This window comes from Gasterosteus aculeatus, chromosome 7 (genome assembly GCF_964276395.1).
Source record: "Gasterosteus aculeatus chromosome 7, fGasAcu3.hap1.1, whole genome shotgun sequence".
Lineage (NCBI taxonomy): Eukaryota > Metazoa > Chordata > Actinopteri > Perciformes > Gasterosteidae > Gasterosteus > Gasterosteus aculeatus.
In genome coordinates, this window is record NC_135694.1 from 18,953,454 (window position 1) to 18,978,347 (window position 24,894).

General features: G+C 42.0%; 3 protein-coding genes across 6 annotated transcripts; all 3 read left to right on the forward strand.

Annotated features, from left to right (window-relative positions):
- Positions 1-1,051: 1,051 nt before the first annotated feature.
- frmd8 (FERM domain containing 8) lies at positions 1,052-9,819 on the forward strand. Of its 2 annotated transcripts, none has more exons than XM_040183169.2 (11): positions 1,052-1,481; positions 2,258-2,355; positions 2,454-2,621; positions 2,875-2,976; positions 4,307-4,365; positions 4,583-4,749; positions 5,717-5,932; positions 6,030-6,153; positions 6,320-6,469; positions 6,726-6,954; positions 7,077-9,819. In XM_040183169.2, the coding sequence occupies exons 2-11, from the start codon at positions 2,265-2,267 to the stop codon at positions 7,187-7,189; spliced, it is 1,419 nt and encodes a 472-aa protein (XP_040039103.1). In that variant the 5' UTR covers positions 1,052-1,481; positions 2,258-2,264; the 3' UTR covers positions 7,190-9,819. The 2 variants fall into 2 exon arrangements, with proteins under 2 accessions (XP_040039103.1, XP_040039104.1); XM_040183170.2 differs by having other exon boundaries at positions 1,052-1,167.
- Positions 9,820-10,203: 384 nt separating this feature from the next.
- On the forward strand, positions 10,204-15,330 carry vps51 (VPS51 subunit of GARP complex). Of its 2 annotated transcripts, XM_040183168.2 has the most exons (12): positions 10,312-10,443; positions 10,553-10,759; positions 11,086-11,215; positions 11,326-11,472; positions 11,558-11,777; positions 12,045-12,957; positions 13,044-13,259; positions 13,454-13,537; positions 13,634-13,768; positions 13,858-13,979; positions 14,198-14,285; positions 14,359-15,330. In XM_040183168.2, the coding sequence occupies exons 2-12, from the start codon at positions 10,568-10,570 to the stop codon at positions 14,617-14,619; spliced, it is 2,508 nt and encodes an 835-aa protein (XP_040039102.1). In that variant the 5' UTR covers positions 10,312-10,443; positions 10,553-10,567; the 3' UTR covers positions 14,620-15,330. The 2 variants fall into 2 exon arrangements, with proteins under 2 accessions (XP_040039101.1, XP_040039102.1); XM_040183167.2 differs by having other exon boundaries at positions 10,204-10,759.
- Positions 15,331-15,783: 453 nt separating this feature from the next.
- On the forward strand, positions 15,784-24,102 carry tm7sf2 (transmembrane 7 superfamily member 2). 2 transcript variants are annotated; one of them, XM_040183172.2, is made up of 11 exons: positions 15,784-15,865; positions 16,505-16,587; positions 16,671-16,867; positions 16,987-17,041; positions 17,473-17,667; positions 18,453-18,556; positions 20,216-20,335; positions 20,483-20,651; positions 20,731-20,811; positions 20,998-21,120; positions 23,432-24,102. In XM_040183172.2, exons 1-11 carry the CDS (start codon positions 15,813-15,815, stop codon positions 23,590-23,592), a joined length of 1,341 nt encoding a protein of 446 aa, XP_040039106.1. In that variant the 5' UTR covers positions 15,784-15,812; the 3' UTR covers positions 23,593-24,102. The 2 variants fall into 2 exon arrangements, with proteins under 2 accessions (XP_040039106.1, XP_040039108.1); XM_040183174.2 differs by having other exon boundaries at positions 15,833-15,963.
- The last annotated feature ends 792 nt before the right edge of the window (positions 24,103-24,894 follow it).

A 24,894-nucleotide genomic window follows, 5' to 3' on the forward strand; every position in this document is an offset into this window, starting at 1 on the left:
CCTGTCAGTAATAGATGGGATTGTGAAGATTGATATAACCATGTCAGTAATGCCGTGAAAGCCGTCAAGTGTGTCCTCTACTCTGAGACCTTTGTTTAAGCTTATAATCTCATTTGTTAATGCTCAACCTGCTGTCCATGCAGTTACACACCTGCGTCAGATATGTTGTCTGCATATGTAATGTAATGAGTTTTTTAACTTTTAAATTTATACCCAACAGAAAAAAATGGAATTTGATTTCCCTAGCGATGTCACTGGGCAGCTTAATATGATATAAAAGATAATTATTCTAATTTCAATCCAAGTTTCTCATTTCAATCCAAGTGAATAGTGTTATTTTAGGTCCTTTCAAAAACATGAGTATCTTGAGTAATTTTCTCGGGATATGTAGACCTCCTGACTCAAAACAAGTCAGCAATCACCAGCATAGATCTCACACGCTTCCCATGCACTCTTATGGCAGAAGATCCAATCTGTTATAGTATCTTAATAATATCTATGTTACCTGGTTTTTAATTGTACTGATTCAGCCCACCCCAAGCTGTCCATTATTATTATTGTCATCAGTTATTATTATCAGTTATAAACCTGCCAATAGCTTGATGAAATACAATAACTCTGATGTTACAACGCCAGACCTGTTGTAGGTCAGAGCCATGAAATAAATGTCCCCTTGTCAAGGTCAGTGTACGCTATTTCTTTGATCCAGTCATTTTGTACTTTTCTAGGTTGCTTACATAATGGTATTATTATTATTGTATGACAGTGACGTCTATAGTATTACTGTCCACGTGCAGGACATAACTAACATGTCATCATGGTTCTACACCTCCCGGTCCATTGGCTCTGAACACTAGGCTTGTCATAAATTTGATGCGTGGCTGTGTGTGCTCAAGTGTACAGAACAGTTTGGGAGAGCACTTCTGTTACTATATATCTAATTTTAGCTTTTTAACTTTTGTTTGTGAATCCATATATTAGTAACAACCTGTCATAGAAAAAGAATGTAAAGAAAATGAATCCGCTGCCTGCATAGCGCCAGACGCGATGACGTCAGTCAACCGGAACTCGACTCATCTAGAAGATCAAACCTTTTGGACCTTCCCCATGAGAAAGCGTTCAAACAGTGTCTGGGCTCCTTTCAAATGATCTCCAAACGTGTCCTTTGTACGTTTTCTTATCGGCTCTTTTAATATCTACCTCGCTCATGAACGTCTCTTTTAAAGTGTTGTTTAAACTCAGGTGGTCGCGCCCAGTAAAGGGCGTTTCAGAATGAACGGATCGTTCGCCGTTAAGCGTCTCAGCTGCCCGTAGCGCGCTAACGTTAGCTGCGGAGTAGCGGCTAGCTGTAGCCACTTGGTAACAGCGAACCGTCGACTTGACGTGTCTTTAGCGACGGTATTTACAAAAGTAACGTTAAGTCTCCTGGCGACCGCATAGGCAGCAAGAGGAGGGGAACATACAAAATCATTTAACGTCTGGTAGGTAGTGATATTTTTTGCTTCACTCTGTACATTACTCGTTAACGTTAAGTCAAACTGTTTGACGAAAACACCTAAAGGCAGCTAACGAACTAATAAAGTGACCAAATCGTCATCAACTGATGCCTGAAATATTGCATCTAAAAGAGTCGCAATGAGGTTTAACGTCCAGCTCAATTCGTAAGTAGCGTTAGCTAGCACGGCTGCTTCGTTAGTTACCCGAAGCACTAAGCAGGTCTTGAATACACCGGGATATTTCAAAGATTGTTTGTGTTTCTTTGGGAATGTAACGACAGGACACGGTGAACGTTAGCTAGCTAGCGCTTTTCCACGGGCCTCGGGATTGTACCGTTTTGTCTTTATAACTGTATCCTCTGTATTTGGTGCGTCGTATAAACGTTATATCAATGCCCAAAGTGCCGTACAAACGCTGCTTAATAGCATGTACAGGTCAGGGCCATGTGGTACGTGGAGCTTAACGGGGTGAGGTCAACAGCAGTCGAATAGGATGTTCTGCTTAATCGGGGTCTTTATACCATTTGGTGGCGCAGGTGCAGTTTGAGTCCTTGACACATGACCTCTTAACTGTTGTCCCTTGTTAGCCATATTTATAATGTCGATCTGTGTTGACAAGCATGCAACACTTGTGTCCCACCACATCCTGTATTTGGCTAAAAAGTTCTCAAACATGCAGAGTTTCCATGTTCCATGATAACAATCATTATCTCATCGTGTGTGTCTTGTGACCCCTCTTGCGTTTGCTCATTGGGTTTCAGAGAAGAGATGGATGGAGACGACTGCAACTTTCCTCCAGATTCATCGGATGATCACTCGCAAAGAGGAAGTGTTGCTTCTTCTGCAACACTTTTGCGTGGTACAGTGCATTAAATATAATTGTTTTGATGTGGTGTCATTTAAAACAATTTGTTTGTTCATTTGTGTTTCTGCCCGGCCCTCCCTCTCCCCCCCCAGCTCAAGATGTGCTAGTATACATCTGTGGCGACAGTGCCGTGCACTTAACTTTAGAAGGGCTCGGCAGTGTGTCCGTGCAGGAGTTGGGCCGCAGTGTTCGCGAGGCGCTCCATATTCCCGACACTGCGCAGGATGCTTTTGCCTTTTGGCTTTGTTCTCCACTGCTTGGTAAGAACCCCCCCCCCCCACACACACACACACTTTTTACTCTCATAAATACTGCAACCTTTTATCTGGCAATGTGTATATGTGCTTCTTTCTCCAAAAATATATTGTAGTTTGGCTACAAAATGTCACATATTATTCATGCATATATTTTCTTTTTCAATGATTTTACCTCACATTGATGTTAGTAGCTTGATATAAAGCGGAGAAGGCTGTCAGACACATCTCAGACGCTTGCCTCCTCTCTGCTCCTCAGAATTGCAGTTAAAGGCAAGACATCAACCATACAAACTGTGTCGGCAGTGGCAGGATTTGCTGTATCGCTTCACTGAGGCCTCAGAAGAAGACATCTCACAAGGTGAGCGTTATGTCTGTGTGCCGCTGTCTTCGCATGCATCATGTAACTTCATTACTGCATTGCATGGACTGTTTTTCCCCGAAGTCATCTGAAGGATAAACCGGGTTCCGGTAAGGGTTGGAGTACTTGCACAAATTAAATTGAAAAATATTTTGGTTTTCACTGCATAAAAGCAGATTATTATCGGTTGTTTTGGTTTTCACTGCATAAAAGCAGATTATTATCAGTTACTTACTTCTAAATTGTTGGTGCTTAGTAGCTTGCACAGTGTAAAATTGCACTCAGGTTTGCTTTTAAATAAATAAAAGAAAAGAGAAGTTGATATAAACAGCTGTGGCTGGACAAGGAACTAAAACCTGGAACATGGAGTGAGAAACCACTTGGGGGAAAAATAAGACATTATACGGTAGAGTTTAAGTGGTTTTTGATGTACAATGGTTTAAGTTTAATGTTTTTAAAATAAATGACCATCCTCTCATATAAAAGTGGCCATGTAACATTTTAATTGGACCAAACCTTCAGTTGTTTTTCTCAAATATTAACTGTTTGTCAATTTGTTAATTTTCTCATGGAGAGAAACCTATTTGGCAACATTTTTGATGAACAATAATTTTAATTGTTCAATTAAAAATACGGCGGCACGGTGGCGTGGTGGTTAGCACTGTTGCCTCACAGCAAGAAGGTCCTGGGTTCGATTCCACCCAGTGGCCTTTCTGTGTGGAGTCTGCATGTTCTCCCCGTGTCTGCGTGGGTTCTCTCCGGGTTCTCCGGCTTCCTCCCACAGTCCAAAGACATGCTCTGGGGATCAGGTTAATTGGGGACTTTAAATTGCCCGTAGATGCGTGAATGTGAGTGTGAATGGTTGTGTGTCTCTGTGTAGCCCTGCGATTGGCTGGCGACCAATCCAGGATGTACCCTGTCTATCGCCCGAAGTTGGCTGGGATGGACTCCAGCCCCCCCGCGACCCTGTGTGCAGGATAAGCGGTTTGACAATGGATGGATGGATGGATTAAAAATATAATCCCTCAAAAGTGTTTATTTCATGTTAAACTAAAAGTCTTTGGATTTTGGTAGATAGTTGCAACTGACCACTAATAAAAAATTTTAAAAAATCATAAACTCAGTCAATACTGAGTACTTTTTGTTGAGTAGGTCTTTCTCGCGCAGTACAGGACTGTGTTGGAGTGTGTTTTTCACCACAGTGTCAAACACTATACCTTCACTGCTCCACTCTGGGCGTTGGGATGAATATCACCCGGCTCGAACATACCCAAAGAAATGACAGGTCCACCAAACCCTAATCAATCATCGTCCTCTGCTTTTTCCTCAGATGAACCATGTCTCCAGTACCGTCGGAACGTCTTTTATCCCAAATCTAAAGAGCTGCAGGTAGCATTAAGCCTAATTCTTTACAAGAACATTCAATAATCACACATGAGAAAATCTTTCAGACATTGCTATTTATCACAGGTACAGTTTGTCAATTTGTTGACGCACAAAAGGCTATGTGGGTTTTCATATAGATTTATGGTTCATGTCTGAAAGTTGCAGTTCGCTTTCCTGTTGACTGATGGCTAGTTGTTGTCGTCCTGGTACTGCTGAGCAGATCGATGACGAGGGTGTGCTGAGGCTTCTCTATGAGGAGGCCAGGGGAAATATTCTGACGGGGCGCTACCCCTGCGACCCCGAGCACTGGACTGGTCTGGGAGCCTTGTCTCTCGCTCTCGATGAGGGAACCGGGCTTGACGGGCAACAATTTAGTACTACTTTAAGGTAAGTTGAAGTTGCTCAATAGTTTTACACAATCTCGCTAAACATGTTGTGGCTGCTTAAACAGTTTTACCCAAATGCAAGGAATGCACTCAAGGGAGTCTCTCCACATGCACCTTCTTTGGCTCATATATGTGTGGCAGCGTGACACGCTTGGTGAAAGCGAATATAGATCAGCTGGTTTGGCAATTGTTAAACAATATCTCAGCCAGTCACATCCCCCAGCATGCCAATAAAACGACAAAACAGAGCGTTTGTTCTTTTCAACACAAGATCCTACCCGACGTTCTGCTTGCATGAACATTTTTGATGAGTTCCCAGTTGACTCAAAGTTTGCCTTTTTTAGAAAATGGAGAAGTATTTACTGGCCCCTGCGGATGCCTCGCTTCAGCCAAAATGTAGGGGAAGAAAATGATGCTGGTTGTGAAATGCACAACCCAGCTGATTGATCAACCCACATGTTTTTAGAGAGAAGCTAGGAGATTAAGCACCAACATGCTTTTATTTCTTGAAAATCCACAGGCATTGAGATCAACATTAGCTTTTGTTTCTTTAAGCACCCTGTGCTTAAAATCGTAAAGACCGTTCAACAGTACATTGTATAAAATGAATAGTGGATTTACCATAATACCGAGCCCAGATTGCCACAGATGAGCGGGACCTAAGTAGGCTGTCACGAATATTATATATTCGAATATTTATTTGAATATTTGTTAAAAACAACTATTCGAATGTGAAAATTAATATTCAAGTGTAAAAAAAAAAAGCGCGACAGTCTGCTTTGCGGGTGGGCACGAGGTAATATGTTGTTAAATCGGTTTAAGCTTAAATAAATTACCTATACAAGTAGTTATGTCTCGTTGTTATATCTAACAATAACAATGTCTGTGTTTTTTTTAAAGCGAATATTTATTTTTGAGACAGCCCTAGACCTAATGCATAATGGAAGCACTCTCATCTGGTTCCACAGAAAGAAGAAGCTGTCTTCTTTTCTGCCTGCACATGTTGCCATGGGGACTGGAGGTTTGCTTTCAACTCTGAGAGGGAAGTCGAACCGTCAGACGGGGCTGGAGCAGAAACTCATGGACGAGTACAGAAAGATCATCCCACCTGCTGGAAACTCTGCAGAGCCCACACAGCTCCTACACCAGTACCTCAACACATGTCACACTCTGCCTTATTACGGGTAGGACTTGGGACAACGGGCCACTCATGCGTTGGTTTCTTTTTCGGTCAAATCTCTTCATTTATTAGGAATTAATTGGCATTATCTGCACAAACAGGTGCGCTTTCTTCTTTGGCGAGATTGACAAACCAGCGCAAGGGATTCTCCAGAGGGCCAAACGCAAAGCTGTCAATGTCGGGATCTGCCTGGAGGGAGTTTACGTGATGGACGTCAAAGAGAAAGTGAGTTTTTGGTTGTAAAGCAGCGACACCGTGAAGCCACATTTCACCCTTCGTGTGTGCATATTTGGATAATCACCGTCCCCACCGCTGATACACTCGAAGCAGTTTTTGTTTCTCCTCATGAGCTAAAACTTGATTTCTCTGTTTGGAACCCAATCACTTGCAGCATGTGCTGCTTGGCCTGCATTTCAATGAGCTTTCCTGGGACCACAGCTACCCTGAGGAGCAGGGCGACTCACACATTCTGTGGCTGGAGTTTGATGGAGATGAAGACGGCACTCCTGTCAACAAGTTGCTTAAGATCTACTCAAAACAGGTCTGAACATGCTTGTCTAATTTAACGTCACAACATCATCCGATGTGATTCGATTGCACATTATATAATCTCCTACCTAACAACAGACGGGGAAGAGATGTTATATAATGCAATGCCTGCGAGGCCTAATCCCAGGCTGATAATCTGAACCTTTGTGTGCGAGTGGTTTAGAAATGGACATTGTAAAGAGAACACCGCTGTCATGATGTTTATACGTCTTTGGCTCATCGGTGTTTACTTTTGTTCCGTTAACCAGGCAGAGCTGATGTGCGGATTTATTGAGTTCTGTGTGGAGCTGAAGTCGGTGTCTGAGGGGGGAGCTGCAGCGGAAATGGACGGTGAGGGGGGTCGGTCTCCGCAGCCTGCTGAGCAGGACGGCAGCAACAAGAACGCACGGGAAGGACGCCGCGGGATGCTGCGCAGGCAAAGCAGCGTGGTGTGCAGTCGGGTGCATTCGCTTAATACCATCAGCTACGTGGACAATGGTGAGCCCAGAGTGCACCTTTTCAGCCCAAGCATAATTACGGTATAATCTTTCCAGAGTGATCTACTTCCACATCAAGAAGTTCCCTGTAGTCAATTGTTGTCGTCTGTTGTTGTCTTCCAGGGAAAGAAATCAAACGCTTGAAGCCGAAAAGAGCTGCGTCCTTCTTCACTCGCCAGGTGTCTGCTCCCTCATACTCCGCTGTGCAAGTGGCGGAGAGTCTGGAACAAGGTTAAACTCGCTGTCTGGCTCCGCCCCGTGCCTCTCGAAGACCAAACCTGAACACTGAGATTTAAAGAAAAAGACCCATAACTGATGACATACGAATATGCAAAGGACCAAGGTGTGAGTGATGTTATTTATCTTTTGACGTTGTGTGTGTGTGTATTAAGAGTGCAGTAATGTGAAAAACCAAATGGTCTATTAACTCGTATGCTTCCCAGGTTAAACTGAAGTGGCCGTTCATTAGATGGTCTTGCATAAAGCCAATATAGTGTTCTCTGAGGACCTCCTTCATGAGACCAGCCACACAACTCTGTAGACAACAACTCAAATTGATGAGTGAATGGTATGTCATGGCAGTTTTGACCCTTTAGCATCACTCTGACCTGTTATTACAAAAACATCTTAAACCTCGTTAGAGTATAACCACTGCATTACCTCTTTTTACTTGTATTGGACATCAAGAACAATATATCCTTATCTAACAGACATTTGTCAGGGGGCAAACTTAAAGGCGTGTTGGTGTTACAGATCGATAGGAGTCCGCATGCGAGCACATTATTTGTGTTGTGGAAGTTTCTTGTAAGCACAGGATTTTAATATACATTTAATGTTTGCGGATATTCGCAACTATCATTGTGGAGAGAAAGTGCAGTTGGGACATCGCACTTTGAAAAAATAGTCCACAAATGTCTGTGATAAAATAGACATTTCACGACATCAAGTTGTGAAGCAAAAATGACCCAGTATCAAGTCCTCATTGGAAAGCTTGAATTGATTTGTACCAATAAAACAGTCAAATTGGAGGCAAGGACCACATAAACCAAACGGTACAAATAATAAGATTACTCAATAGAACGCTGTCTTCTGGCACCAGGCTCCTCCTCCTCTTAGTGAATGGCCAGCATTTCATATTCAGTTTAACTGAAAAAAATCTCATCTGCACGCTAATCTTCTGCCACAAGTGACCAAAGAAATAAAGGGTTCTCCCTGATAAGATACTAACAGCTCTTTTAATTAGTGACTAATGAATAACTGACTAATTAAAACTGCAGCCTAAAAGATTTGCCTTTTAGAAATGTTTTTTTCCCTCGTTCACACAATCATGTGAATAATTTGAAAAAGGCAGAGGAACGCTACCTTTGTATAAAATTGTCGTTTCTGTCTGTTTTCAGCATTTCTCAAAGGGGGAGGGGCTATTTAGTCTAAAATCAGCACACGGTTCATTGTTAAAGAACATCACTGATTCAATTGTTCTAGGAAATATAAAATCCCCATTTTCTGAGCAAGTGCTTTACAGAGCACACAACTATGTGCTCTGTGCATATGACAGCTTGATGACCCTGTTCCAATCTGTCTGTACCCAAAGCCTCTTTAATGTGCTGCATCACAGTGAGCTGCCGTAACTCTCCAGAGGAAGACCGCCGGGTCCACCTCGTGGCCGAGTCCTTCGCCCTAATGCTGACACAGGCACCTCCTGTCTTTGCTGTACATTTAACAAACAAGTTCACCTCAACAATGGCCATTTATAAATTGGAAACTTTTACTTTTATATGTTTGGACTTAAATGTGCAGCAGTCCAATATATTGTTGCTAACTTAACACTATGCATGTCACAATATAGAGTAGGCATTCCACATCTGACCACACATGTGATACTGCACAATTAAAACTAATACACTGTTATGAACCCTTTTTTGTATTGTTTGTTGGCTTTTATAAGAGAACTGTTTTTATTTAATTTACAAATACTCGTCTGTGTTGGTACACAATGAAAAAATGAGTCATTGAAAGTGTTGAAATCTTCTCATGCAATCACTCTGCAGAAGCATCAAGTGCCTTTATTGTTTGTACCGAGTGGGGATCTGAATGACTGTTTGAAAAAAGTATTTGGTTTTGTAATATATCTCACACATTTTCAGCCCGTACATTTTATTCTCCCTGCCTGATGTGCGCGTTCCTGAAGGGGTCAGTCTGCCTTTATCAAAATATCTATGCCTTCTTTTAAATAAACAGATGCAAAGTGTGGCTAATTTCTCTGAAAAGAAATGGTAAAAAGTGTTTAATACTTACTGCCTTAATGTACTGACGTCATTTTGCTTGAAACTAACACTAACTGTTACTTTGTGAGATTTTGTTGCAATACGTTTTGTATTTCTATAAATTTTGACCTGTTCTGCAGTAAGTGCTGTCAACTGCTGTTGATGAAAGCCTGATGAGGGGGGGGGAAAGGTCTTGCTCTGGTTTGAGGCACTGAATAAGGCGAAAACTTCCTTTTAAAACAGAGATTCGGTCACAATGTATTTTATTTCATGAACTTCAACTTCAACTTATGTGATGGTTGCTCAGTGTCTTCCCAAAAGGTACAGTTGCATTTCTGACCGCCCTATTATAACTCACCAACCCATGTAGTACTACATTTCGATATTGGTTGTAAAATGTGCAGAGGCTTAAGGGATGTAACACTTCTAATTCCAAACTGGTTTAACAGGCACTTCAGAATTGGGCATAAATAATGACTTATTATAGGCCTGAGTGAATCAGAGGATATTATTCCCTTTTTGATGTCCATGCTGCAATGTATCTTTTGTTATATTTTTAATCTTTGACCAATAAAATGAATTTTCTTTCTCTTAAGACAAAACCAGAAAAGCCATATTTTTTTCTTGGATTTATGTTTCTTCTTTTCTAGATTCCATTTCAGCATCTTAGGCTCAGGTTTATATCTTGTATGGTAAAAATACATTTTTGTTGTGTCTATATGATTATTAATCTACGATTTAGCATTAGGATTTGACGATTGATGAGTTAAGATCAACTAGTAAACTTATTTTTATTATATTTCATTTCTAAATTAATGTACTTATTTTCATGGCAGCGTCAACAATGCAGCCTACTTCCCACATTAGGAAATAAATGAATTTTAACATTTTTTAATTTCATTGTTGATATATTTTGTAATCTTCTGACAATCTAGAGAAGATAGATATCTATAGTACCTGTTTATTAAAACCTTTACATTTGTGTAAAAGTTCACGTGCGCCGTAGTGCACTTCCGGAGTGTCAAACTAGAATTACGTTCCTAACGCAAGCACGTAGCTTATTCTCTTGACTACATTTACTCTTTGACGACGTAACACCGGATAGGTTACAAACCCGGAAGAAGTGACGATTTCAAGCTAGCAGCTTGTGTATCAGGACAAACATCCCATTTTCTATTTAATTGTTTAGCAATATAAGCGAATTCAGAGCAGACAGCTAAACGAATGTCAGTCACTTTAGAGAACAAAGTTTACGTTTTAAGCCTGTAGTTGTCAGTTTTCTCCTTCCGGCTTGGACGCCTTCGTCATTTTGGTTTATTATCGTTTGTTTCCCAGCCGACCGGGCGCGCAATGGACGGGGAGGAGGACGGAATGGTGGCGATGTCAGAGTCGGAGGAATCCAGCAGGAAGCGCAGGGTGCACGGCATGCTGAAGCTGTACTACGGGATGAACGAGGAGGGAAAGGCCGCAGAGCAGGCGAAGTCTTTGGATCCCTGCGACATCAACGGGCCGCATTTTGACCACGAAGTTTTCCTCAACAAGGTGACCAATGCTGCCGTGTCAACTCATTTGACGAACCATTTCTTTCTAGCACAATCTCAATTTAGTACCATAGTTGCGTAGCCCACTGCTGATGAAACAATAACCCATAATGCAATTTTCTGCTAAGTGGTCAGGATATATTATGATAATATTTTAAAGAAAGTCATTTTGTGTATGGGACGCGTATGATCATCAGAGACGTGCTACAAACACACACACACTGCATACGTTCTGCTCTCCGTTGAAAGATGCAATGCTTTGAAGACAGCTGTTTTCTCAGTATTTTATATAATATTGTCCTTTGTTGGTTTTGTGTCCAAATGCAGCTGAGGAGGGAGTGCTCCCTTGCAGAGTTGATGGACCAGGAAACCTGCATGGTCAAGCAGATCCGCTCTTTGGACAGTGACATGCAGACGCTGGTCTACGAAAACTACAATAAGTTCATATCTGCTACAGGTGAGGCAACGTCTTGCTCATTATTAAGTTACTGTTGAAATGTAGTTTGACTTTCTTGCATTGTCCACTTGTGAATCGCTGAACTTTTGTTTGCATGTTTTTTTTTTCAGACACCATAAGAAAGATGAAGAACGATTTCAAAAAGATGGAGGATGAAATGGATGGCTTGTCTGCCAACATGGCGGCAATCACAGATTTCAGTGCCAGCATCAGTGGTACTCTGCAAGACCAGCATGCACAGATTACAAAACTCTCAGGTGAGGCCTGAACTGTTTGTTTTGTGTCCATTTTGGCAACGTCAAGGTGGAGACTCTAATATTTTTGTCTCGTTTTCCACCTTAGGGGTTCACACTCTGTTAAGGAAGCTGCAATTTCTATTTGAACTGCCGGCCAGATTAAATAAGTGTCTGGAGCTGCAGGCTTTTGCTCAGGCGGTGAGATCCCACCGCCGGGCACGCTGTGTGCTGCAGCAGTACAGCCACCTGCCCTCCTTCAAGGGAATCCAGGACGACTGTCACGCCATCATGGATAAACTGGCTCAGGAGCTTCGACAGAAGTTCAGGTAGGAATCTCTTCCATTCGCTTTGCAGACTCTACTGTTCGGAAACATCACACCTAAAAGTCACACTTATCGCTGAAAAGAAAAAGGTTTTTATGAACTATAGAAATAAATAAGCAATAAATGCATTGAAAATGAAACTAATATTGCTAATTTGCTACATTCAACTAAAAATGACATTTAAAAAAATATATTCAATGTCGTGCTGGCCAGTACAAATTCATTTTTACACAGTTTTTTATTTCTACCCGTTTTGTTGTGGTCTTATAGGGATGGCGGGTCAAGCGCTAAAGATTTATCTGAGTGTGTGGAGCTGCTGCTACAGTTGGATGAGCCAGCTGAGGAGCTCTGTGATAAATTCTTGAGCCACGCGAGGTCTCGCCTTGAGTTGGAGCTCCAGGCTCTGGAGGCAGAGATAACACCGTGCCCGTCCGCCTCGGCCGTGAAGGATCCTCCTGCACGCAGGTTGCCGTCGGCTGCAGCCGCCGGATCTCCGACCGATAACCTCCCTAAAACGGGCGCGACCCCTTCTCCCACCTCCAACACCGACATCCTGGAATTCATTGACAGGGGCTGCAACGAGTTTGTCAGCAGCTTGTGTTTAGTCATAACATCCTATCAAGAACTGTTCATCACCCACGCTCAGACGGGCGAGCTCGCGTCCAAAAACATCCCCCAGATGGCGAGTGCGAAGTTGAACGCCTTCGTGGACGATCTGGCTGCCCGGTATTTCTCGCTCGTGGAGCGGAGGATTCAAGAGGAGAAAGGGGTCGGAGATAACTCCCTCCTGGTCCGCGCACTCGACCGCTTCCACCGAAGACTTCAGGCTGTGACCAAACTGCTGCCGGGCTCCGCCGTGGCGCACCGGGGGACTGAGATTGTGATGCGGGCTGCAACGGAGCGAGTCAAGCAGTATCTCTCCGCCCTGCAGAGCTTCTACATGGACAGCTTGACGGACGTGCGGCAGGCCCTGGCGACACCTCGGCTTGCCGGTGCCTCAGGGCCCGGAGGCGGAGCCCATTTCGGGGGGGCGGCGGCCTCCGGCAGAGATGCTCCGACCAGCCTGCCAGAGCTTCTCTCCTCCCTATCGGCCTCCATTCTTAATCAGATTAAGTCAGTGTTGGCGTCAGTGCATCTCTTCACAGCAAAGGACATTACATTCTCCAACAAGCCATACTTTAAGGTAAATGTTTTTTCCTTCTTTATTTACCAGGTGCCTCAGAAAGTAATTTTCCGCATAGCTGATCCAGTCTCTTCTCCTCCTAATAGGGGGAATTCTGCAGCCAGGGTGTACGTGAGAGCCTGGTGGTAAACTTCATCAAATTTGTGTGCCAGTCTTCTCGGCAGTTTTGCGACAACGCCGGAGACAAGGGGGGCTCGACTCCTCCGGCCCTTCTGTTGCTGCTGTCTCGCCTGTGCTTGGACTACGAGACCTCTACTATCACCTACATACTTACTCTCACAGATGAGCAGTTCCTTGTGCAGGTAAATGGCCCCTCAACTAATGAATGCAGCTTCATGTACAAAAGTTAATATTACACGATCTAACATTCATTCTTGTAAGTGTGTGAGAACTGGTGATTGGGACTAAACTTTTCTTTATTGACCTTTGACATATATCACTCCCAAAAGGTGACATATTTTACTAAACAGTTCTTATCCTTCTTGTTCTTTCTCAGCACCACAGTCCTGTAACACCCGTCACAACTTTGTGTGCAGAAGCCAGGGAGGCAGCGCAGAAACTCTTAAACCATTATGTAAAGGTAGGCGAAGGCTTTCACTTCCAACCTTACTTACTGAGGGAAAAGAGAGACATACATGCAGCAAATGAATCATTACAAACGTTTTTGTTTTTGTAGGTTCAAGGCCTGATAATCTCCCAAATGTTAAGAAAGAGCGTTGAAACGCGGGACTGGGTCAACACCATCGAGCCTCGAAATGTCCGTGCTGTGATGAAGCGAGTCGTAGAGGATACCACCTCGATTGACGTGCAGGTCACTGCTCACAATACATAAAACTCATTTTGCTTTCCTCACCGCGTACGAGTAGGCCGTCTAATCAGTCGTCTCTGCTCTACCAACAGGTTGGTCTGTTGTATGAGGAAGGTGTGAGGAAGGCCCACAGCAGTGACTCCAGCAAAAGGACTTTTTCCGTCTACAGCAGCTCGAGGCAGCAAGCTCGCTACGCCGCCAGCTACACGCCAAGGTAACCGTGCGGTAAAATAAACTGTCAACGTCCTGAAACAAAGCGCCGTCCTCCAAATGCTTTCAGTTAGTTTGGTTTAGAGACGGTATTCTAATATGTTGACCACACATCCGACTGCACGAGACATTGTGTGAGATTTTTTTTTTTTAATCATGAAAATGAGGTATTTATGCTAATTGTGGACTGACTTTAGTGATGTGTCTTTTGTCTGCCTGCAGCGCTCCCATGGATACTAATCTACTGAGCAATATACACAAGCTGTTTTCTGAGAGGATTGACATCTTCAGCTCGGTTGAGTTTAACAAGGTGGGTGCAGGTCTTCAGGGTTGTGTAGTCTTTAGTGTCACAGACACTCACACACAGCCCTTTGTTGTCCCAGGTCTCCGTGATAACTGGAATTATCAAAATCAGTTTGAAGACGTTCCTGGAGTGTGTTCGCCTGCGCACCTTCGGCCGTTTCGGGCTGCAGCAGATCCAGGTTGACTGCCACTACCTGCAGATGTACCTGTGGCGGTTCGTCTCCGACGAGAACCTTGTACACTTCCTGCTGGATGAGATAGTGGGAAGCTCCGCCCACCGCTGCCTGGATCCCGCCCCGATGGAACAGAGTGTGATCGAAGTCATCTGTGAGCGGGGTTAAAGCTCAAAGTGCACCACAGCCAGCGAGTCTTCTCCAAATGCCTGATCACAAATCCAGACAGAAGGACGATACACCCTGGAATCGTGCATCCAAATTTCAAGACTTCCTCTTTAATTACTGTTGATTGTTCAATGTATTGATCGAGATTCATGGTATCCTGTAAAACTGGCATAAGAATAGCAATAGCAGAACTGCGTCAACAATGAAGATCATCCAACATGAGTCAGTCAGTTAATTTGAGATCAATCAACACTACATCTTGGCGCCTGCCATACGAAGTGCACATGAGCCTTGAGTACTTGATTTTAATATTACAGTAATTTACACAATTATATAGAGCATAATAATATGCACCCCTCTCATCTCCCCTATCTACAAAGATAAAAATCAATGAATTATCTCTAATAAAAGCAACTTTATAAGACGTGTCTTAAACAAAATTTCTTTAATGTGAATACACAATATAAATAACTGAAGAGACGATTCTGCTGTAATATTAAGTTCCGCTAGCAAATTATTCAGCAAAAACGATCTGTCTGAATGCCATTTGATGATGTAATCCCTGCATTAAAGTAACTACAACAGATTTACTGTAACTCTTGCTTTGAGGTTGGTAGAGTCTCTGTTTCTGTCCATTTCTTTCACAAATATACTTGTTGAGGAATCTGTTAAAAGTTTATGTCCACAATAAAAGTATGAATGTAAGACTAATAATACTGTTCCTTCTTGAAAAAAAACATTTGAAGAAAGCAAATTAAGACTACCTTTAGCAGAGAAGCTAAATGGCTCCTCCACCACATTCAAGCTCCCTTTAATTATCATTTAGAAAAATGTTCATGTGTCCAGGGCTGAAGGGCTGGGGCTCCCTATTAGGATTGTAGTCCATTATTAACAGTCCATACATAAGAATTATTACTTGACTACTTAACATGGCCTAATATGTTTTATAAATCACAAATGAGTCACTATCCTTGCATTATGTAAAAAAAAAAAAAAAAACATGAATTATTTCTCAACGTCTGTAGCCATTCCCCTTTCCAGTGTGCGCTGTCGCCACCTGATGCGCTCATTTGATTGGTGTAACGCTCTTGTACCCACCCTCTTCTGATAGCCACGGAAGAATCCGATTGGCTTAGAGGCAGTTTCCTGCTCTTCGTCGCGGTTCGGGGGCGTTTCCATGTGCGGGCTGCTGGATGGTCGGATTGATTGGAGTATCATCCCCTCTGCACCTCCGTGCTTCACACCGGTAAGACGCTGCATTTGCTACAAGACACACAACTTTTGGGTTTTTTGTACTGAGCTGTATTTTACGGCATAGACATCGTTTCTCTCGATAATCCGCAGGTAATGGACAGTAACCTGAAACGACTTCTCGTCTCATAATAGGTGTAACCGCTCGCACGCTCAAGAACCAACCTGAACTTTGTCTCGGTGGTTTACAATCCCAATGTAATAACACTACAATACAATCCGGAGGGCTACATTGTTTTACAGATTTAAAAATAAAAGTTTCCACTTTTTTTCCTCTTTATGTCATCGTTAATTGCCTTGCACCTATTAGTCAACACTCTGTAACAACGTTAAGTCCTTTATTCTAATCTAAGCGTCTAAATATACCAGTAAAAGCCCCTGAAAAGTGACCTCTTTCATAGTGTTAAATGTATTATATTCATCTATTGTAATTTTGTTGTTTGTACAACTGATGTGCTATAAGATATACGTTTGGCATTTTAACGTATCAGGTAAATTGATGCTGCGTTGAACTAATTAATTGGTATTACCTGTTGGCTAGTTGGCATGTGTGCAAATTGTATTCTAATTACAATTATTTTACTTCTCCACCAAATGTCTTTATTTTGATAGAACTTCCAAATTATTTCCTCAGGAGCCCAATAATGAGGCCAAACAGTCAAGCTCTCAAACAAAGATCCTTACATGAAACAGAGAGAGAATTTGGAGGAACTCTGGGTGAGTCACAGCTGTTTGCAGGCGACCATCAAATCATTTCATTTAGGACATTTCACCACTTGATACTACATCATCTCTCCCAGGTGCTGTATGCATACCCGTCCTTCTCCCGCTGACGGTGCTGTTCCTGATCAGTGTGAGTCGATCCCCTGAGGCCAGTTTGCTCCAGTGGCCCCCGGTCCTTCCCTCCACCCACCAGCTATGGGACCCTGTGGCCCTCGTTCTCCTGCTGGGCTGGATTGCTCTGCATGCCCTCCTCTACGCGATGCCGTTAGGAAAGGTAAGACACATTAAACTACCAAATTATAATCACCAGATTTAATGTTGCATTCAATTGTTCAGGTTTTTATTTTAATTTTTCATTTGTTCAAATTAAAAATGAGTGTATTTAACCTGCAGGTGTCTGAAGGATTAACTCTGAGGGATGGAACACGCCTCAAGTATCCCATAAATGGTATATACATTACTGATCTTTACAAAACATGATCCCTGCAGCATATTGTTTGTTTTAATTTTCTAGCTTTGATGGTACATTTTTGTGCTCTTGAACTTTATTGTCTACAATCCTGTAGTACTATGAACTAATGTTATCATTGGATATTTAACAGTTTATGTGTTTTTTTTCACATTGGCTGCGCTGCAATTTACCTGCTGTCATATTTTTTCCAGCAGGATCCGAAAATTATGTTTCTTTACTTACTTTTAGTTTGGCCTCTTAACCCTTTGAAGCCAGTGTGACCCTGAGCTAAAGTTTACTTAAGTTACACAATCAGAAGTTTTATCTCTTCCAACTTTTTATATTTCTCTTTAAACCTGCCCGTGTGTGTCTGTGTATCTCTCTCCCCTTGGCTACAGCATTTAGCTTTGTTTGTTTCTCTCCCTCAGGTTTTCTTGGCCTGTGCGTCAGCGGCGTGTTGCTGATATTGTTGCTGGAGCTCGGGGCTCCGCTGGGGTCTCTGTTTGAGCTGCTGTTGCCTCTAGCAGTGTGTGCGATAGCGCTGTCGTTCCTCTTCTCCATCTACCTCTACATCCGCTCCTTTTGGGCTCCGTCTCATGCTCTTGCTTTGGGGGGAAACACAGGTGAGAGGAGGAGGTTCATCACTGAACCAAGCATCCGTCTTAGAGCACTGTTTTATAACAGATGCCAGTGTGCATTTTCGGGGCTCTTTTATTGTTTCGGAGGATCGTTTTGGTATTCCTGTGGGCAATTATCTAACGGCCGAGCTCTTCAGGAGCCTGCAGGCATCGAGTGAATCCTCTCGTCGAGTAAGCTGACCCCCCCGCGCTACGCCGTGTAGTATCTGAAGGCAAACAGCTGAGACCATCTGGTAGTGCGATTCAGATTCTGCTAGCTGATGATTAAGTTTTGTCTTAGTTTTTGAGATGGTGCCATACTATAACGTCATGATGCTTCAGTTCACATGAAACTAATGAAGTCGTAGATGGTATTATTAACCGATGGTAGGTTTGAGAAAGGTGAATAAATGAGATGAAGATACACACAGAGCTGCAAGCCGGCTGTGCACACTTCATTTTGTAAGATGAAACAAAATGGAAAATACAAATGCTTTCCGGCCTTCATTACTCTTCCTCCGTGTGCGGTAGTTCTTTAAAAGGATAGAAAGTAATAAACAACAATCGTTTCAAATTATAATTACCAGATTTAACGCACCTTATAATAAATATGTCCTCCGTACGTGCCATGTAATTGAGCCGTCAGTGTGCACACCCTAGTTAATATTTAATCAATAAGGTGGTGAGCATTGCATTAATGTTAAAATGCATGTAGATGCATGCTGAAAGCACAGAATTACTCCTGTTGTCCGGTGGATTCATTGTAGCCTCCATTCCTCCGTCCTGTCTAGGAAATCCCCTCTATGACTTCTTCATCGGACGGGAGCTGAACCCCCGGATCGGAAACTTCGACTTTAAGTATTTCTGCGAGCTCAGACCGGGTCTGATTGGCTGGGTGAGTTAATCTGCACTATCAATTCACTTTCAATTTGTTTTGTAAAACAAATTGTAAAACAATTTTCACTTCATTTTAGAAAACGACGCCTTTGTCATTTTCTCCATAAAAAGATAAGTAATATTCTCATTTTAAGTAATTAGTAATATTAAATTTAAAGCATTAGAACAAAAAAAAATGCATACAGATGAAAAACATACTTTAATGCTGATTTGTTTTAGAGCCGAACAACCAGCAGGTGGCAATGTTGCTCTACACTGATCTTCCACAATAATTAGCAGTCAGAATCCAAAGCCTTCCTCCCTGAAGACCTGACACAGTGAGACATTTGTTCCAGGGCAGGCTTGATCATTTATGTTTGAGTCATAATCATGAGGTGAAATGTACAAGGTTACAGCAGGTTTCTCTGCATCCTCACTAGTTCGAAAAAAGAATCTTAAGAGACAGTAAAACCAGTGAGTCACTCTGGAAATTGTCAAGATACAAAGTGCTTTATTCAAGTTGTTTTGTCTCTGCATTCACCGTATAAACAGTAAAACCTTTGCACATGTGAATGTTCTCGAGCCAGGTGCGTAGGAGAGGACAGAAACAGCTTTCGCCAACTGGCTACAGACAGTGTGTGGGAGATGTGTGTTTCCTGAATGTTTAAAGGATACACTTTTAACTTTGAACGTCTTACAATTGCTGAGAATTTACATTTTAAGGTATAATATTCATATATTCTTAACATATGATGCTTTAAAGACATGTATAAATAAACCAATAAAGAGCTTCTCAATCAAAATTATTAAATATTAAATGATGATTGTCATTACATGTATTATCTAAGCATGTGTGAGATGTTAGATCCTTCCACTAGTGGAAAGATAAATCATTGGATGCTGCAGGGAGAACAATACGTCTTAATTTTAAGGAAATTAAAACAATAATGATGAATTCAGTGAAGTAAGTATTATATAGTTATATAGTTTTTGAGCTAATCGTGACAAGAAGTGAGTTGAGTTATAATTTCAACCACTTTGTTCTCATGACAAACTTACCAACCTGGAGTCATGGATACATTAGATTAGTAATTCACACACTTTGCATAAATAAACTCTACTCTCTCTGTCTATTTCAACATTGTTTTTCATTTAATGGTGACATTAGCTACTTTAGTCGGGGGGCTGTGCAATCTAACGCAAGTCTACAGAGCAACATTCTGTTCTTACAAAGCCTTCGATATTCAGTTTTTAGTGACATTTTTGGAAAATGTGGAACTTCAAATAAATGTTTATTTCTGAGTTCATAGTCAAAGGTGATTTCTTTTCCTCCTTATTTACATACATGAGAGGGGCACATACAGAGGAGCACTTCTAAAACCAACAATGCAATTATCATAACAGATGGATCATTTATGGTAGTGCTGATGTAATACATTATATTCAAATGGGAAGCTCATTATGAGGCCACTTAGTATTAGGCTATTGTCTCTGGACTGAATGTTCGTGCTGGGTTGCAGTTTCTATGCGAGTCTCTGTCATGTTGTTTGTCGCGTGTCTGATGTTTCCCCTGTTGGTGACTTTTTGTTCGCACCCAGTTAATCACATAATGAATTTGGCATCAAGTACTTGAAAAATGTTGCAGAGCTTGTTCATCAGTATTCACTTCACCTCTCAGGTGGTCCTTAACCTTGGCATGTTGATGAAGGAGGTGGAGCTCCGCGGTTCCCCCTCGCTCGCCATGATGCTGGTCAACAGTTTCCAGCTGCTGTACGTGGCAGATGCTCTGTGGAATGAGGTGAGGCAAAGTACCGTACATCCTTATGCCGTACGCGCATTACCATTTCAGTCCTCGCACATGTCAAATGAATGGCACGCCGCGAGGTGAGAGATCTTTATAACTTCATTATTAGTCATAAACTAATGCCCTTGTGTTGTAATGCAGGAGGCTGTTCTGACAACCATGGACATTGTGCATGATGGCTTTGGCTTCATGTTGGTCTTCGGCGACCTGGCCTGGGTTCCCTTCACATACGGCCTGCAGGCCTCCTTCCTTGTTGAGCACCCGCAGACCCTAAGTCCCCTCGGATCACTAACCATTATAGCACTCAATGGTAATCACTGTTTAGCTCTCATATATTTGTGTGTCATGGTTAAAGATCGCAACGTTAACAATTGTCTCTTTGCCATCAGGTATTGGATATTATATTTTCAGAAAATCCAACTCACAGAAGAACCAGTTCAGACGAGACCCTACACACCCGAGTGTTGCAAGTCAGTCATCTTTCAAGACTCCGGCCTTTTCGATGTGTTTTCTGAATCAAGACAAATACTCCCACATTGCACTCTTTCACTCATGATTATGTGTCCCGACACATGCCGCATATAACAGAGGGAAGTGGGTGTTGATATGTGAAGGGACTTCACGCACTCAGAAATATCACCGCTCTCCACTTGCAGGACTGGAGACCATCGCCACAGCAACGGGGAAACGTCTGCTGGTGTCTGGCTGGTGGGGGCTCGTCCGACATCCCAATTACCTGGGAGACCTCCTCATGGCTCTGGCGTGGTCCCTGCCATGTGGTAGGAAGCCTTAAAAGCCTCTGGAAGGCCTTTTTTTCACGCATTGCCACTCTGACATAACTGGAAAATGTGGACATGGTCATGAATGACAGATTGAGAGTTTCATTTTATTCAGCGATATTTATTATTAGAAACCAAAAAACATGGTGTTGCGGTTTAAATGACACAATCAAAACATGAGATATTTACAAAAATTGGATAAAATAACACAAAGAACTTACAATATGATCTAGAAAAGCGTGTTGATTAATCCAAATGTCAAGTGTGTATCTTACAATTTAAAATATATTTTTAAGGCTGAATGACTTATGCCCAATATACACAAAAGAATATACTTTACTTTTTGTCAAACTCTTTCATATTAAACAAAAGCAGCTCAAATTGTGAGCAACAGTAGCTTTCATTTCGGGGAATGTTTGTCAAATATTCACGCAAATGTTCAAACCGTTGTCACCTTAAAGCAATATTATGCAAGAATTGGTGTTTTTTCTGCTATTTGGAACTCCTACATGACAGTCGCCACTGTCATAATGTCATAGACAGATGTACACTGGCACTTATTAACGAGCTGAAGCATTTTCACTTGGCAAATATGGCGTCCAAAGCCGTGATGCACGAGGTACAATGATATTGTTTTTATAATCAAAGAAATAAGGAAGACGAACGGTTTAGCTGACAAACCGCTAGAGTTTTAGCCCGTTTACATGCCTTGCTGAGCTCCGTGAGACGTGGACCGGTCAGGTCACGGCGTGCGTCAAAATCTTTCAAAAACAGCTTTGCCAGGGATCTGCAGTCTTCTGTCGGACTGTCATTTCCTCCTGTTTGCCGTGGACGAATCACTACATCTTACGTCAGCTGAGTAACAGTAATGCGACCCTGCATTAGTTTGCTCATTTCAGTATATATAAGTGTATTTTATGCATTGCTAACAGGGTATGAGGTTTTGATTCCGACAACAACGTCATTGCCGTCTCCCAGGGAATGTAAGCCGCTTGCACAGATTCCACTATTGGAGGCCTTGCTGATGTCGCCTTAAATAGCTTGTTAAGTTTTAATCATTGTGATGCTGCACTAAAAAGGGTTACTATTTCAAATTGATTCTGGGATTCCAATTATCTGTTCCATTTTCTTTTCTACAATGTTGCCGTATGTCTCCCAGTCTCTTCCACACAGTGAGGCGCTTATTGATGAAAACCTTTGTATTGTCTGATAGCCAAAGCCCAATATTGGTATTCACATCGGGATTGAGAAGGTCATTTTAAGCAACATAATGTTCCATTGAGGGGAGTTATGTTTGAGTTGGTGCTCATGAAGGAGTACATCTACTGTAATGGTCTGTTACATGGCCGAGCCATTTGGTTCATATAGCATTTGAAAGCAGGGGTTAGTTTCTTTGTTGACCCGTTTTTCTATCAGATTTAGATCCTATTCTGTTATTTGTTTGTCCAAAATCATCCCGTCCACCAACCAGATACAAAATGCTCCGGGCTTAGCTGCTCGCTCTGTCTGTTGTTAAATGTTGTGCAAATAGTCTGCAGTGGGTTTCTAAAGCTTTCCACTGAAAACAGATGGACGAAGCGCCTGAAAACCACATTATCAGAGCAGTGAGGCTGAACCAAATACAATAAAGCTGCTGGCTGGAAAACAAAAAAACAATTAAGAGAAATATGCCTGAAATCTTTGGGAAACTGTCACGTCATAACGATGTATGTGAGTCCACGTAATAATGTAAACCATTGCAACTATGACAATACCGTTTTTTCAGCGACAAATTAACACAGTAAGACGTACAAACTTAAAATCGGTCAATATCTTCAGTTCCATGTTCTTCTGTAAACTGCCATATATTCCCTTGAAAACGCACTCCCTCTAAAGGAGTTTGTCAGACTTTTGTTCCAGCCGACACATTCTGCTCATTATTCAAACTAAATGTGACTCACTGGTGGAGCTGCCTTTGTAATTGAGATGTACGATAGAATCTGCCTCCATTTCCATTGCGAAAGTCATAACCAACTAAATTATGGATTTAAAAAATGAAGCGATAAGAAACCCGTACAGAGAAGGAGGAACATCCAGACCTTGACTGAAAGGCTAAAACATTTTTCTGAAAAACATTCTACACCTAAAAAAAATGACCCCTGAGGTGACTCAACACCTGAAACATTATGAGCTTATTGAAAGCGGAATTCACTGCAGGGCTCTTGTATAATGCAGTAAGAAAAGATAATGTACAGCTACATTTAAATTAGTTATCATTATGTTGTGTTTACTGCTGCTCACAGTCTGCTATGCTTTTCTGTCTTTTCTGTAGGATTCTCCCATCTTCTGCCTTACTTCTATGTGATATATTTCACTGTGTTGCTGATTCACCGAGAGGACCGTGATGAGAGACAGTGCAGAGCCAAATACGGACTGGCTTGGGACACCTACTGTCGACGTGTCCCCTACAGGATCTTCCCTTATATCTACTGAACAGGAAAGCAGACGTGGGGAAACGGGACCAAAACTGCCCATCACACATTCAGCAATAACTTGCAATGAAGATTCCTTTTCAGTTGTACAGACCACAAAATATGACCTAGTTCAGTTACTGGGCCCGTGCAGGGATTTCATAATATCAATAATGACTTTGCTTTTAAACCTCAGAGGAATCTAATATTTGTATATCAGCCTGCGTTCACTCGACTTTGGTTTAGCTGTTGTACGTCTGAAGACATTGTCATGGTCTTGTGGGTATGTTCACCCCAAAGAAATGTGATAACTTTGAGAAAATCTTGAATCTAGAAAATGTAATTCCAGAAAAAGAAAAATGCATTTCCCCTGTACACTCTAGAACCTATTTTAATGGAAAAGAATGGGTCACAGAATATTATCATGGCCGTTTGTTTGTTTGTTCTTTTTTTTTTACTATCTCATTTTTCTGTGTATGATGGAAATACTTTTAAAATGAAGAAATAAAATAAATAAACAAACACTTGATCATGTATTGTAATCGCCCTTATTAGAATCTCAGCATTGTGGGAAACACAATCGTATTGTGTTAATATGGATCTCAAAAAGCTTGTATATGAAGAGCAGGATCAATGTCCTTTCAAAACTGTGGAGAAAATCCGATAGCTGTGTAAGTTTATAACGACGTCTTCCAACTGTCACCATCAGCCTCTTTGTATGTATTCTCTTTGCAGGATTACGGTCTTAATAGCAGACGTCCCACCAGCTTCTAGGCCTTTTCTCAGTCTTGATGACTACGAAGGAACAAATAGTTTATGGGCTGCATTAGAACAGCTAATAGCCCCAATCGTCATTCAAACCTTCCTCCAGAGAAGGTTGATTCACTCTGTGCCAGGTGGTTGGATTGTTAACGGACCTGCAGTCAGGAACGTTTTTTTAATAGGCGCTTACTAAGGTTGGTTATTACGGCCGTTAAATTGGTTCACATGGCATTTCAAAAACAAGTCTGTTTCTCCCTTTTAACATATTTATTTATAATGTTAACAGCCAGTCTAAAATCAAAGTGGGCCTTTTAAAAAATATATAAATCCCTGAGCATTTACACTGCAGATGATATTGCTGTCACATCGCAGCGAGGTTTGCCCACACAGATGACAGAGCTCCCCGCTGATGTGCACCTTCATTTTCACCTTTTAAGCCCATTTACAGTACAGTTGGCCCCTGATCTTGCCCACGTAGCACTTGAGCTATTTTTTGTTGTGTTTCATACCCTTAGTGCTAATTAGGAATGGCTTGTCAACATTGTGGTTGCCTTCGTGCTGA